This window comes from Ursus arctos, unplaced genomic scaffold, assembly GCF_023065955.2.
Source record: "Ursus arctos isolate Adak ecotype North America unplaced genomic scaffold, UrsArc2.0 scaffold_17, whole genome shotgun sequence".
NCBI lineage: Eukaryota > Metazoa > Chordata > Mammalia > Carnivora > Ursidae > Ursus > Ursus arctos.
In genome coordinates, this window is record NW_026622841.1 from 8726134 (window position 1) to 8739296 (window position 13163).

General features: G+C 39.1%; 2 protein-coding genes across 16 annotated transcripts in view; one reads left to right on the plus strand and one right to left on the minus strand.

Moving 5' to 3' along the window:
• Positions 1-13163, minus strand: part of CCDC102B (coiled-coil domain containing 102B) — a 229234-nt gene that overhangs the window by 184101 nt on the left and 31970 nt on the right. For 8 of the 14 annotated variants that reach the window (XM_057313347.1, XM_057313342.1, XM_057313344.1 and 5 more), the window contains exons 1-4: positions 10162-10367; positions 7440-7584; positions 4222-4288; positions 2865-2924 (exon numbers count right to left, since the gene is read on the minus strand). The gene's annotated coding sequence lies outside the window, so the exon portion shown is untranslated. Of the gene's footprint in view, positions 1-2864; positions 2925-4221; positions 4289-7439; positions 7585-10161; positions 10403-11123; positions 11275-13163 lie in introns of those variants that run through there. The other 6 variants (XM_057313333.1, XM_057313343.1, XM_057313335.1 and 3 more) reach the window with 4 other exon arrangements.
• The window catches only part of TMX3 (thioredoxin related transmembrane protein 3), a 43574-nt gene continuing 40849 nt past the window's right edge, over positions 10439-13163 (plus strand). The window contains exons 1-2 of one of the 2 annotated variants that reach the window (XM_057313332.1): positions 10439-10675; positions 11695-11749. In XM_057313332.1, coding sequence (XP_057169315.1) covers positions 10630-10675; positions 11695-11749 — 101 coding nt within the window. In that variant the 5' untranslated portion in view covers positions 10439-10629. The remainder of the gene's footprint in view (positions 10676-11694; positions 11750-13163) is intronic. The other variant, XM_026496457.4, reaches the window with a different exon arrangement.

Here is a 13163-nt window from a genome sequence, read left to right on the forward strand (position 1 = left end):
AAGTGAGCACAAGCCAGGTGGGTGGCAGTGAGAAAGGGAGAAGCAGTCTCCCCGCCGAGCAAGGAACCTGATGCCTCATTCAGGGGTTGATCCCAGGACCCTGGGATCATGACCTGAGCCGAAGGCAGACCCTTAACCAACTGAACCACCTAGGCACCCCTCATGTGTTTCTTAGTAAACAATACTTATATTTAATTCCAAGTCTGTGCTCTTATCTTCCAGGACCAAGGCAGACTGCGTGAGAGGCAGGTCACTGGTCTTCCTTTCTAATCCATCTTCTCCTCTGCCATCTGGGGAGGACCTGGGTGGTTTTGGCACCATTTCTGAGCTATTTTAATTCAGAAGGACTTGTGAATTCACATAAGGATGGTAAACTGAGTCTGTTTAGTATCTGCATAAATAACCCTTCCCCAGTTCTTACATCTCCATGAAGTTCTCCTTATAAATTGGATGTCTTCCCTTTGTCCCTTGGCGAGATCACTCTATGTGAGGTTCTCAGTCCAAGGATCAGGAAGGACCCTCCCCCATGACCTTGTTCCACGGATGTTCAATTGTTATGGTCCCTAGTCCGTAAACTTGTAATAGGCTGGCATGGATGACTCAGAGTTTTCTATCAATAGTTCTGGGAACCATGATATGTTGAAACGTTTAGGAGAAAACTGGAAAACTTCAACCCTGAATGGATGTAATCTGTGGGCAGGTGAGAGTTACAACAGATAATCAGGAGACATTTCTATGAAAGGTCCTCAAGAAAATGTCAAACAGGGGCGCCTGGGTGGCTCAGTCATTAGGCGTCTGTCTTTGGCTCAGGGCATGATCCCCAGGTTCTGGGATCGAGCCCCGCATCTGGCTCCCTGCTCTGCTGGGAGCCTGCTTCTTCCTCTCCCACTCCCCCTGCTTGTGTTCCCTCTCTCACTGGCTGTCTCTCTCTCTGTCAAATAAATAAATAAAATCTTAAAAAAAAAAAAAGAAAGAAAAAAGAAAATGTCAAACGGGGGGCCTGGGTGGTACAGTCAGTTAAATGTCCCACTCTTGGTTTCTGCTCAGGTCGTGATCTCACTCAGGGTCCTGAGATTGAGCCCCCTCCCCTCAATGTGCAGATGTGTGCCCACTCTCCCTCACATAATAAATAAACCTTAAAAAAAAAAAAAGAAAAAAGAAAGAAAATGCCAAAAACCCATTTAAAGGAATATGACCTCAAGGTTTGATCACTATTTCCTGAGCATCCTTTGGGTCCACCCCAGAAAGACTCAAAATGCAGAGGGTATTCACACAGAAGCCTCACAGTAAACTCTCTCTGGTCCACACAAAAAAGATTCAGGATTCCTCCCCTGAAGCAGGATATTTTATTGAAATCAATTCTTCTACTCTCTGAACTTTAACAGTTGAGTAAATGAATATACATCAAAATAGAGAAAGTTCCTCAGAGTAATAAAATTCTAAAGTCAGAAGATTGAGAAATTATTTTTACTTGAAAGAAAAATTGCAGTAAATAGTAGACACTAAAATTTAAACCTGGAAAACTATCAATTCTCCTTGGATGAGGTATAATCACAGATTTATTTTAAAAAATTGTTTCCTCCAAAAAGAGAATGGACTACACTGATTCATCTAATTTTCTGAACTTCTACTGATGTGGAAATGGTGTTCAGATATTTCAGAATCTTAAGAACAATTGTTAGAAGAGCTTCCCTCCAAATGAATATGACAACTGATATATACCTGAATTGACTTTACTATGTAGCATATTACATAAAAGCTACATATCTCCACATACCATTGACCCTTGATAAATGCAGGAATTAGGGGTACCAACCCCCCATGCAGTTAAAAATCTGCATATAACTTTCGACTACCCAAAAATTTAACTATTAATAACCTGTTGACCAGAGGCCATACCTATATGTAGTTGGTTAACACATATTTTGTGTGTTGTATTACATACTATATTTTTACAATAAAGTAAGCTTAAAAAAAGAAAATGTTAAGAAAATTATAAGGAAAACACGTTTACTGTATTGCATTTACCAAAAAAAATAATAATAATAATCCCTGTATAAGTGAACCTGTGCAGCTCAAACCCATGCTGTTCAAGGGTCAACTGTACATATACAAAATTAAGTAATTATTAATAAGATTGTTTTTCCCTCTGCCCGCTGAACTGGCCTACATCAATGGAATCTCAGGTGGGAACAAACTAATATGTAAATGGCAAGCCCAGACTATAGTTTCCAAAATTGATTTTCTGTGAAAAGGAGCCAGGGTTTTTTGGAAGGATAACTGATTCCATGTCTGGGGAAGGAAGGTATAAGAGAATATAGAACTTCTTTATCAAAAGACAAGGTTTCCTTCCAAGTTTAGTGAAATCAGATCAAAAAGACACAGGAACCAAATTACAGAGGTTTGATTGTGACAATATAAGCATCAAACATAGAATAGTGATTATACTTAATTAAAATACATGAACTCTATTAAAATCCAGAGTCCTTATACACAAAGATAAATATTAACTTAAATACACCAAAGAGGATCAGGAGATCAGACTATATTCCTACTGGATCTTATTAGTCAGTCCTTTAAGTATTGTTGACACATTTACATATTGATGAATGACACAGATTCTAGTAAGTATTATATGCATCATTTAGAAGACATTTTCTGACTCAGGAATGGCCTCAGATGTGTAACATCAAGTCAGATGAAGATATTTAACATCCATAATCAATCTGCTATCATTAAAATCAGTAAGATTCGCATGCTTTTAAGAATATGAACGAACGTAAGATTGCATTAATGTTTTAAAGTCTTTAAAATTCAGGGGAAAAGATATTTTACAGATATAAATGTTCAAATCAGGTGCTTACCTTAGGTGGAGCTGCAGACTTCTATAGGACAACAGAATTACCACTTGAGTAACTCTCGTGCTAAAAATTATGAAAAAATTGGCATAATAATTAAAAATAAGATTCAAGTGTTTCTTCAGGGTCATAAACAAGAATCTAAGTTATTCCACGGGGCTAAGTCTCTAGAGGTGAGTAACCTATTTAACTGGAGTATTAACGGACTTCCATAATTAGGTAGCACCTTTTAACCCGAGGGAAACCTAGAAGTAAATATAGATACATTTATGAAAAAGAAAACAGAGCATTAATATTTTTTATATTTATATATTTGAAATGGGTAAAAAAATCTGACCTATTACAATGGTAGCTTGGAATCTAATCTGAAATATGTAATCCAAGGAATTAATTCAGATGAAATCGCACATTTATATTTAATATTAAAATGTCCAAGAAAAACTTAGGTGGATGGCACTCATAAATACAAATTTTACTCAGATCAAGTGTCTGAGAATTTCCAATGTTCCACAACCACATACAAAATGAAAGCCAAATGGTATATCAGCGAGGCTTTATATTGAATTTCCCACATTTTAATGAAGTACAGCATCTTTGTATATTGTTTGATATTTGTTTCCTCTTCTGTAAAATGCCTGTTCATCATGTTTTGTTCATTGTTATGTGGTTTATATTTTTTCTAGTTTTTAAAATATTAATCCCATTTTAGTTATGTATGTTGCACATAACAGATTCAGTTCTCTACAGTATTTTCTTTTTTTTTAATTTATTTTAATGTTTTTTATTATATTATGTTAGTCACCATACAGTACATCCCTGGTTTCTGATGTAAAGTTCGATGATTCATTAGTTGCGTATAACACCCAGTGCACCGTGCAATACGTGCCCTCCTTACTAGAGCTTTGAATGCCATACTCGAAGAGTTGGACCTCATGGATATATATATAGAACACTACACCCCAGAACCAAAGAATATTCATTCTATTCTAATGCCCATGGAACATTCTCAAGAATAGACCATATACTGGGTCACAAAACAGGTCTCAACCAATACCAAAAGACTGAAATTATTCCCTGCATATTCTCAGACCACAACGCTCTGAAATTGGAACTCAACCACAAGGAAAAATTTGGAAGAAACTCAAACACTTGGAAACTAAGAACCATCCTGCTCAGGAATGACTCGATAAACCAGGAAATCAAAAATAAATTTAAACAATTTATGGAGACCAACGAAAATGAAAACACAATGGTCCAAAACCTATGGGATACTGCAAAGGCAGTCCTAAGGGGGAAATACATAGCCATCCAAGCCTCACTCGAAAGAATAGAAAAATCTAAAATGCAGTTTTTATATTCTCACCTCAAGAAGCTGGAACAGCAACAGAGGGACAGGCCTAATCCATGCACGAAGAAGCAGTTGACCAAGACTAGAGCAGAAATCAATGAATTAGAAACCAGGAGTACAGTAGAGCAAATCAACAGAACTAGAAGCTGGTTCTACGGTATTTTCAACAAATAAATCAATTCTTTCCTTTTGACCAGTAATTTTTTTGTTAAGAAATTTTTTTCCACACCAAAGTATTAAAGATATTCCCATATATTTCTTTCTACAGATTTTGATATTGTGCTTATTCATTTGTCTTCTTTCTCACTGGAATTGATTTTTGTCAATGGTGTAAGATTTGGATCCAAATCACTTGCTTCATCTTTGTGGATATTACATGGTCTCAGTGCAATACGTTGTTTTCTTCAGTGTGACCTATGTCACATGTCAAGTTTTCATTTATGCATGAGTCTGCCTCTGAGCTGCGTATTTGAATCCATTGGTCAATATGCCCATCCCGGAGCCAATACCATATCATCCTCATTATTATGGCTCTAAATCTTGATGTCTAGCAGAATAAGTTTCTCATCTTACTCTTTTTCTGTATGAATGTTTGGATATACTTGAGTATTTCCTCTTCTATATTAATTTTTATCAGCATGTCAAACTTCTTAGGATTTTTAATGACATGCCATTAAGTTTATAAGCAATCTAGGAGATGAGATATCTGGGGGATATTGAGTTTTCTATCCATTAAAAGTGTTTTCTCTCTCCATTTATTGGTGTCTTTTTCAGTTGAATTAAGTAATGTTTACAATTCATATGGTTGTCACATGCCCTTAGTTTATTAGAAGGGAACATTTTTTTGTTAATAATATTAATGACCTGTTTTTAAAGTGTATGTTTTCTATGGAGCAGCTGGGTGGCTCAGTAGATTAAGCGTCCGACTGTTGGTTTTGGCTCAGGGTCATGAGATCAAGCCCCGCATCAAGCTCTGTGCTCTGTATGGAGTGGGCTTGAGATTCTCTCCCTTTCCCTCTCCCTCTGCCCCTCTGCCCACTCATGCACAAGTTCTCTCTCTCAAACGAATAAAATCTTAAAAAAGATAAAATAGATATAAATAAAATAAAGTATACGTTTTCTTTTTCTTTTTATTGTTCTTTTAAACAAATGCAATTGCATTCTGTATAATGATCTTACACCTCCCACTTTGGTAAACCATTCTGTTGAGGACTATTGGCACTCATCCTGGATGCTCCTTTGGCTGCCATCTTCCTAGGGATGAAAAGGATCCTTCCTTTTCAAGAAAAGTCTTTGGTGATTCGAATGGGTTAAGGCAGGGAGCTACTAGAGAATGCTAAGTGCTCTGCTCCTCCCTTGTCATAAATGTCAGTGTCTCCTCAAGCTGTGGAAATGCTGCAGATGTGCACTGTGCTGGACAGGCTATAGGACAATGCAATCAGCCCTGCAGGGGATGGCCCTCACTCAGATTATGATAAAGGAGCCCTACCACCGTGACACCATACCAAGACCAGATGCAAATCATCAATTTCATTCTTACCAATAAACAATGCTGACAGGCTGTTAAAAACCACCATAAAACACCTTGGGTCCATGGCTACAAAAGCAACATTATTAGTCAGCATGTTTCAGGTACTGCAAACAGAGGTTAGTGCCAGATGGAAACTTCTAGAGCAAAACAGTGCAGGCTAATTCCAGGACTGCTAGGAATTAGCCTGAACAGAACATGATGTTGAGGAATTGTTCTTCTAGTCCTGGTTTACTATTATGATTGAAGATTAATACGTATCAAATTCAAACTATTCTACTGCATTTATTTAAATGTTACACAACTTTCATCTTTTATCTGGTATTGTGGAAAATTTACATGAAGTTTTCCCGTTAATGTTAATGCACACTTGGATTTTCTGGGGGGAGAAAACCTAATTTAATCTTTTTTGGCACATTGCTGGATCTGGTTTGATAACATCTTATTTGGTATTTTTTGCATTTTTGTTCATGAATGAATTGACCCGTATAATTCCTTTCTCACAAATGTTTCCTCCAATTTTGAAAACAAGTTTATACTAGCCTTATTGAACAAATTGAGGAGTGTTTCCTTTTATTTTTATTTTTTTAATTCTCTGGAAGAGTTTGTAACAGATTTTTTTTTTTTTAATAAAAGTTAGCATCTTTTCTTTATAACACTTTCAGACTTTTGGGGCGCCTGGGTGGCTCAGTCATTAAGCGTCTGCCTTCGGCTCAGGGCGTGATCCCAGCGTTCTGGGTTCGAGCCCCACATCAGGCTCCTCCGCTGGAAGCCTGCTTCTTCCTCTCCCACTCCCCCTGCTTGTGTTCCCTCTCTCGCTGGCTATCTCTATCTCTGTCAAATGAATAAATAAAATCTTAAAAAAAAAACACTTTCAGACTTTTTATTCGATTTCTTTCATGGTTATCCTGTTATCCTTCTAGTTGTTTTGTTTTTTTTTTTTTAAGAATTTTATTTATTTATTTGACAGAGAGCGAGCTAGCACACACAGGAGCAAGGGGAGTGTCACGTAGAGGGAGAGGGAGAAGCAGGCTCCCCAGGGAGCAGGAAGGCTGATGCCTGGCTCAATCCCAGGACCCTGAGATCATGACCGGAACCGAAGGCAGACACTTAACCAACTGAGCCACTCCTTCTGGTTCTTGATTGATCTTGGTAAATTACATATTTTTTTTAACTTTTTTCTTACAACCTTTTATTTTGTTTATAACTTTTTTATTTTAATTTTTTGTCTATACTGTGTTAAAGTTGTTTATCTCTTTAATTTCTGCTGTCTGTATCTACATCCTGGTTTTGGTCCTAATATTAATGCAATTACACTGAAAATACAATGGCAACATAATCAAAATAACTGATTGTCTTCCCATCATCCCTTTATACATTTCTCAGTGTGGCTATTCCTCCCCTGTGCCTGGATGAAAATTCTAACAAGCCCATCTGGATAAAAGATTTAATTAAGTTGAAAACACAATTCACTTATTTGCATACTCAGTCCTAGTATTAACAAAATTCTGAACTAGATTTACCATCAAAAATCTTTTCCCCTTCTCCTCCTGAGACTGTTGTAGGCTGGAAACTTTCAGTGGGACCACGGGTCTTGATTCACCCTCTCTCCTTTTTGCCTTTCCCAGTGAGCAAACTGGGGCTTTATGCTTCAAGAGGTGGTATGTAGAGAGGGAACATGAGATGGGTACACAAGTTCTCTTACCTGAGCTGGTTCCCCTTGAATGGGCTTCCCCTTCTCTGGGCTTAGATGACTCAGCCTGCCTCTCGGAAGGTGGCCCTGATTTCTGGATGCTTTGGATGTTTTCTCATTTCCTCCTTCTTTCTCACGTGCTCTCTCTCTGGATTCACTAAAACAAGAAATGTGTCCATTTTATTGCTTGCTTCAAAAACACACTCTGGGACTTCTTTTGAGTCTATTGTACCTTTTTTTCCTTCTCTGAATGAGTTAACATATAAAGCATTTAGAACACTGCCTAACTCAATATATAAACCTTATTAAGTGGTAACCCTTACAACCCACTAGGAAGTGAACTGAACCAGGGTCCATTTTGTTCAATGCTATGTTCTCAATGCACAGTTTCTGGCAAATAAAAGAAAATGAACATCCCTATGTATCTTTTGTGCCACCCTTTTTCTAAAGTCTTTTCATCTACTTCTTAAGGAGAATAGTTAACTAATTTTCTTCTTCTTTCATTCTATAATAAAAAGATATTTACATCTATAAATTTCTCTGCACAGATTTTGCTGTATCCTACAATTTTAATAGACATTTTTTGGTTTACTTCTAAGCATATTTTAATTCTTATTGCTTTTTGCAAAGATGTTATTTAAAAGTGTTTTTAAATTTCCAGATTTAGGGGATATTTTTATCTTTTATAGATTTATAATCTTATTGTGTTGAGGTCAGAAAACACACTGATGGGCACCTGGGTGGCTCAGTTGGTTACGTGTCTACCTTCAGCTCAGGTCATGATCCCAGGAATCTGGGATCAAGTCTCTTATCAGGCTCCCTGCTCAGCAGGGAATCTGCTTCTCCCTCTGCCTGCTGCTCCCCCTACTTGTTCTTGCTCTCTAACAAATAAATAAATAAAATCTAAAAAAAAAAAAATACATATTGATAATACCACATTTTTTCAATCTGTTGAAATTTACTTTATGATACACTAGGTCTATAATTTACTTGTGTATGTTACAGTATGCATTCCCTGCTTGTTTAATGCAGAGTTCTATGAATGTCCACTCTGTTCTCAAACTTGTGTTCTCAGGACCTCTGTACACACTTAAAAATACATTAAGAACTCCAGAAACCTTTCTTCAATGTGGGTTGTATCTAATAATATTTACTAAATTTAAAATGAAAACTGAGACTTTTTTTAAAAAGTATCATTTAACACTAATGATAAAACCATTACACGTCATCAGGAAAAAAGCTATTAAAAAAAAGCCTTGATTTTTATTTCTAGATTTTTTTTCACCTTACGTATTTTACACAAAGCAATCTAAAAATGAGTGATATTTTCTGGATTTATTTTCCTTTAACACTAAATGAGATCTGCAGGCCAGAGCAACAGCATCACATGGGAGCTTGTGCGAAATGCAAATCCAGACCTACTGGTTGAGATTCTGAAAGGAGTATTCAGAAACTGTTTTATCAAGTTCTCCAGGTAAATGATGCTTAGTACAATTTGAGAAGCACTTTTTAACACCATATAATGATCACCTTTCCATTAAAAAAAAACTTGCATAGCTTTATTTACTCTTTAACTTTCATTGCTAGAGTATATATACAGAAAATACACAAACTGTAAGGGCAAAGCTCAATGCATTTTCATAAAGTGAACCAATCTATGTACTAAAGCTCAGATCAAGAAAGAAAACATTACCTGTACCCCTGCCTTCTAACACTATTAATTTCCCTGATTTTAAGCTTGTGTACATAAAATCATACAGTGAGTACCTTTTAGTTGGGAAAAACCCAGCACAACTCCACCGGAAATTGGCTGATCAAACATTTGTAACATTAGCCAAAATAGGATGACGAAAGGGGGAGGAAAAGAAAGGGAGAAAATTCTAGAGCAGAAAGAGATCTGTGAGGCAGTGTTGTGTTAGAAAAAGAAAAGTTCTGGAGTCTGAAACTTTGTTTCAAATGGCAACTCCATCGTTCAGAGCTATTAAGCAAATTACCTTTTCTGAGCCCCAGGATCTATATAATTCCTACTTTGAGAATCTGCAAGAGGATTAACTACTTGTGTATGTTAAACTCAAAATAGACTAGACACGCTATTAAAAAATGCTTGAATATGCTGAAGGCCTGCAATGGATACTATGCTGTATGCATAAAATGGGTGAGATCTTGGTTTTGCTCTCAAGCAGATCATAATTTAATATTCTAGTCATTAGGAATAGAGTTTTCTGAGATCTCTGCCTGTTGGAATTTTGAACCTAAGGTGATCTGGCTGACATCATAATCCATTTCTATTCTCATAATACATGTTAAATAATTAATTTAATCGAAATCCTCTGGTACTTTAGGTCCTATAAAAATGTCATCTAAATCAGACGTAGGGATTACAGCAGGAATCACCATATAAAAATAAATAGCTTTTAAAATATTTTTGTTGTGTAGGTGAAGACAGAAAATATTTTATAGTATTTTACTCTTACCAAAGGAACCAGAAAATAGGAACGAATCATCAAAAACTTGTATTTTATGATCAACTTCACTTTTTCAGGTTCCAAGAGGAACAGTTTTTAAGATGTGACTAATCTAGTTGGCAAAAACGCATTAACAGAGCTTACTACTAGAGCAGATATCTCATTTCGCAAACAGGTTCAAAGAAGATTCCAAATTTATTTTGGAAATATATGGAGGCTCACACATCAATCCATAGAGTTCCATCTTTCTACACACTGCTGACACCCACCTCTTTTCACGAATTTGATCGCTCGCTGCCCAGGAGCAGCAAGTGAAAGATATGGCAGAATTAAACCTCAAGCGGCGCTGGAGTTTATCTCATTTTCCCCTCTAAATTTAGCTGGTATCTAACTTCCCGGAAACGCCCCTCAACTCCACACACCGCTCCGCCCCCACAGGAAAGCGTACACTTGCTAGGTTCCCACGCTCCCGAAGGCAGCGGGAAGCGCACAGAATTTGAAGGCACGACTGCGCAAGCGCTCCAGATCCACGCATGCGCCGCAGTTCCGCGCATGCTCAGAGGCGGAGGCCGGCGGGGTCCGGGGAGGGTAGCGGAGGCCGGCCTGCCCCGCCCCCGCTCTCCGCGCCTGGCTTCCCTTCTGCGCGCCCAGGGGCAGCTTCCTTTTCCGGAAGCGCAAGCAGCGGTCGTCGGTGTCTCTTTCTTTTCCGCGGCTTTTGCAGCTTTCCTGCAGCAAGTATGGCAGCTGGGAGACGCGGGGCTGGCCTGCGGCTCTGCGCCACAGGTAAGGGCCGCGCGGAGGCTATGGGAACGGGGACGATGGGGCGGGCGCGCGCGGGGACCATCTCCGGCGTGGGGTCGGGCTTGGGCAGGGGTCTCCCGACAGGGTGCAGAGAGGCTCTGGGATTCTCCGAGATGTCCCCCAGCTTCTGGGTCCTTCCACCAACGCGCCTGTGCCGGGGACCAGCGCCAGAAAAAGATGCGCTTGTCTTCCATTTGGTTCTTTGCTTAGTGTGGCAGGAAGTTTCAATAGCGCTGACTCCATTGATAAGCATGAAAGCTCCACTACCCCAGCTTGTGGCCAAACCTTGCTTTGGCTTTAGGTTCCGACTCTTGTCACGTCAGAAGAATTTTTACCCACCCGGGGGTATGGCCAAGGACAGGTCATGATGGCCAAGGACAGGTCATGATCAGGTTTTTGGATCGTGCAGTGTGAAAAGTGGTCAGCGTACCTGGTGGTCTTTCTCAGCCTCCTTTTGCCAGCATCGCATGCCCTGGTCCTCACTGTAGTGTGTTCACTTACTCAGCAGCCGTTTGGTTCCCCCTATGTGCTAGGCTGTGAGAACTGTTAGGGTTAGAGACGTAGCTCAGTTTTGTTTCTACCTATGAAGTTGAAAAAAAATAAAACATAGTATGTTTACAGAATGGCAGTTGGAGTTATAGAGGAGATAATTACTACTGGAGAAATACAGAAGAATGATTTCTATGTTAAAAAAAGATGGAATGGCAAAAAAGGAAAGAATGATGAAAGTAAAAATACATTGAAAGAGAACCTCTGTGTTTCAGATTTACTAGCCGACATAAACCTTGCCATCACAGTTTAGGTGCCTGCGGAATGAATATTTAGTAAAGGGATACACTACATATGCTTATGCATTGTTTGTGCCTTGGAATACATCAGTGATGGATTTTATGGTAGATTGTAAAAAACCAAAAACATTTTATAGATGACTAAGCATGTAGTATGAAACAAGTAAAAGCATTTATTGTAAACATTTTGTCATTTTTTTCTTTTTTTTCCAGTTTTTTTACTTGATATGGCTTTCTGTAAAGGATTTGTTGAAGATTTAGATGAATCGTAAGTATATATGTATTTTAAATAGTGTCTATATGTAAAAATGGGGTTGGACTCAGTAGAGTTTACTAACAGTTCCATATTCTGTTTTATCATTTTTCATTGTATTTATTAGCTTTTCTGCTTATATCATGATTGAGCAGATACTGGAATTTAGTAACCATACTGTATATTTGTTTTTATAGTACCATAGCATTAATCACAAAGCCTTGCTTATATTAGGTAAGTAGTTGAGGGGTCCAGCTCCAGACAGACCAAAATCCTATGTGTGATCTTTCAGGCCTGACCATAGGCAATTACAAGGCTTTTCCTGGCAGATTTTAGGGGGGAAGCTGCTCTCCCCACACCAGACTTGGTGCACAGCCAGTGCATTGCAGTCTCTGGAGGGAGTTGTAATCATAGACTCGGGCCCCTAGGCTAGCTAGGCTCACATGCGTATCTAGCACATGCAAGTTGCCTCTTTTGGAGGCCTTTTATTGGGGGCCTCACCTGGGGTATTTCTAGGCATCTCTGCTGAGACCTCCTTATCTAGGGGGTTAGCTGAGGCACTTTTCTTTGCTTGGACTGAGTACTTTTCCACTCCTGTTCCTTTCCCTCTTTCCTTCTCCTGCCCGTGGGTTCATAAAGTTGCAGAAGCCTTGGTTCAATGCTGCTCTGCAGTGAGGTGAATTCTTTTGTCTATGCTGCATCTACCTGACCCTCATCTGGTACTGTTCCACCTGGAAAAATGGAACATTGAGGAGCTAGCACCTTTTTTTGCTTGTTGGCTTATGTTGTCACAGTAAGCGAATAAAGTCTTGATTATTACTTTCAGTTTGGCTTGTTGTCCTAATTAACTACCTCTACACAACAAAATTGGCACAGTAGCAGGGTGGTCATATGAGCACAGTGCTATTCTGGAAGAGTAGGAATCCTGAGGATCCCAGGGACCACTATACTAGCCATGCTAATGGATATTGGGGACTGACAGATTCTGAAGGGAACTATTGTGGTCTTTTGTTCTTGTTTTTGTGGGTTTTTTAAAGATTTTAGTCATTAATGAGAGAGCGTGCGCAGGAGAAAGCATGAACAGGGGGAATGGGAGGGGGAGAGGTAGAAGCAGACCCCCCCCCCCCCCCGCACTGAGCTGGGCTCGATCCCAGGACCCTGGGAGTCCTGGGATCATGACCTGAGCCGAAGGCAGACACTCAACCATCTGAGCCAACCAGGCACCCCTGAAGGGAACCATTGTTAACATTGGAGGTAATCTTGTTAAACTTGGTGTCTTGAGGGCTGTGTCACTATAGACTTCCTCCTTTAGAATGCCCTCACAGTGGTGACTTTTGCCTGGGAAGGAGAAGGAAGGAGGATGTGAGCAGGCACAGACATGTAAGACCCTCACCTTTCTCAGCTGGGTGCTATGTGAACTTGACAGGTT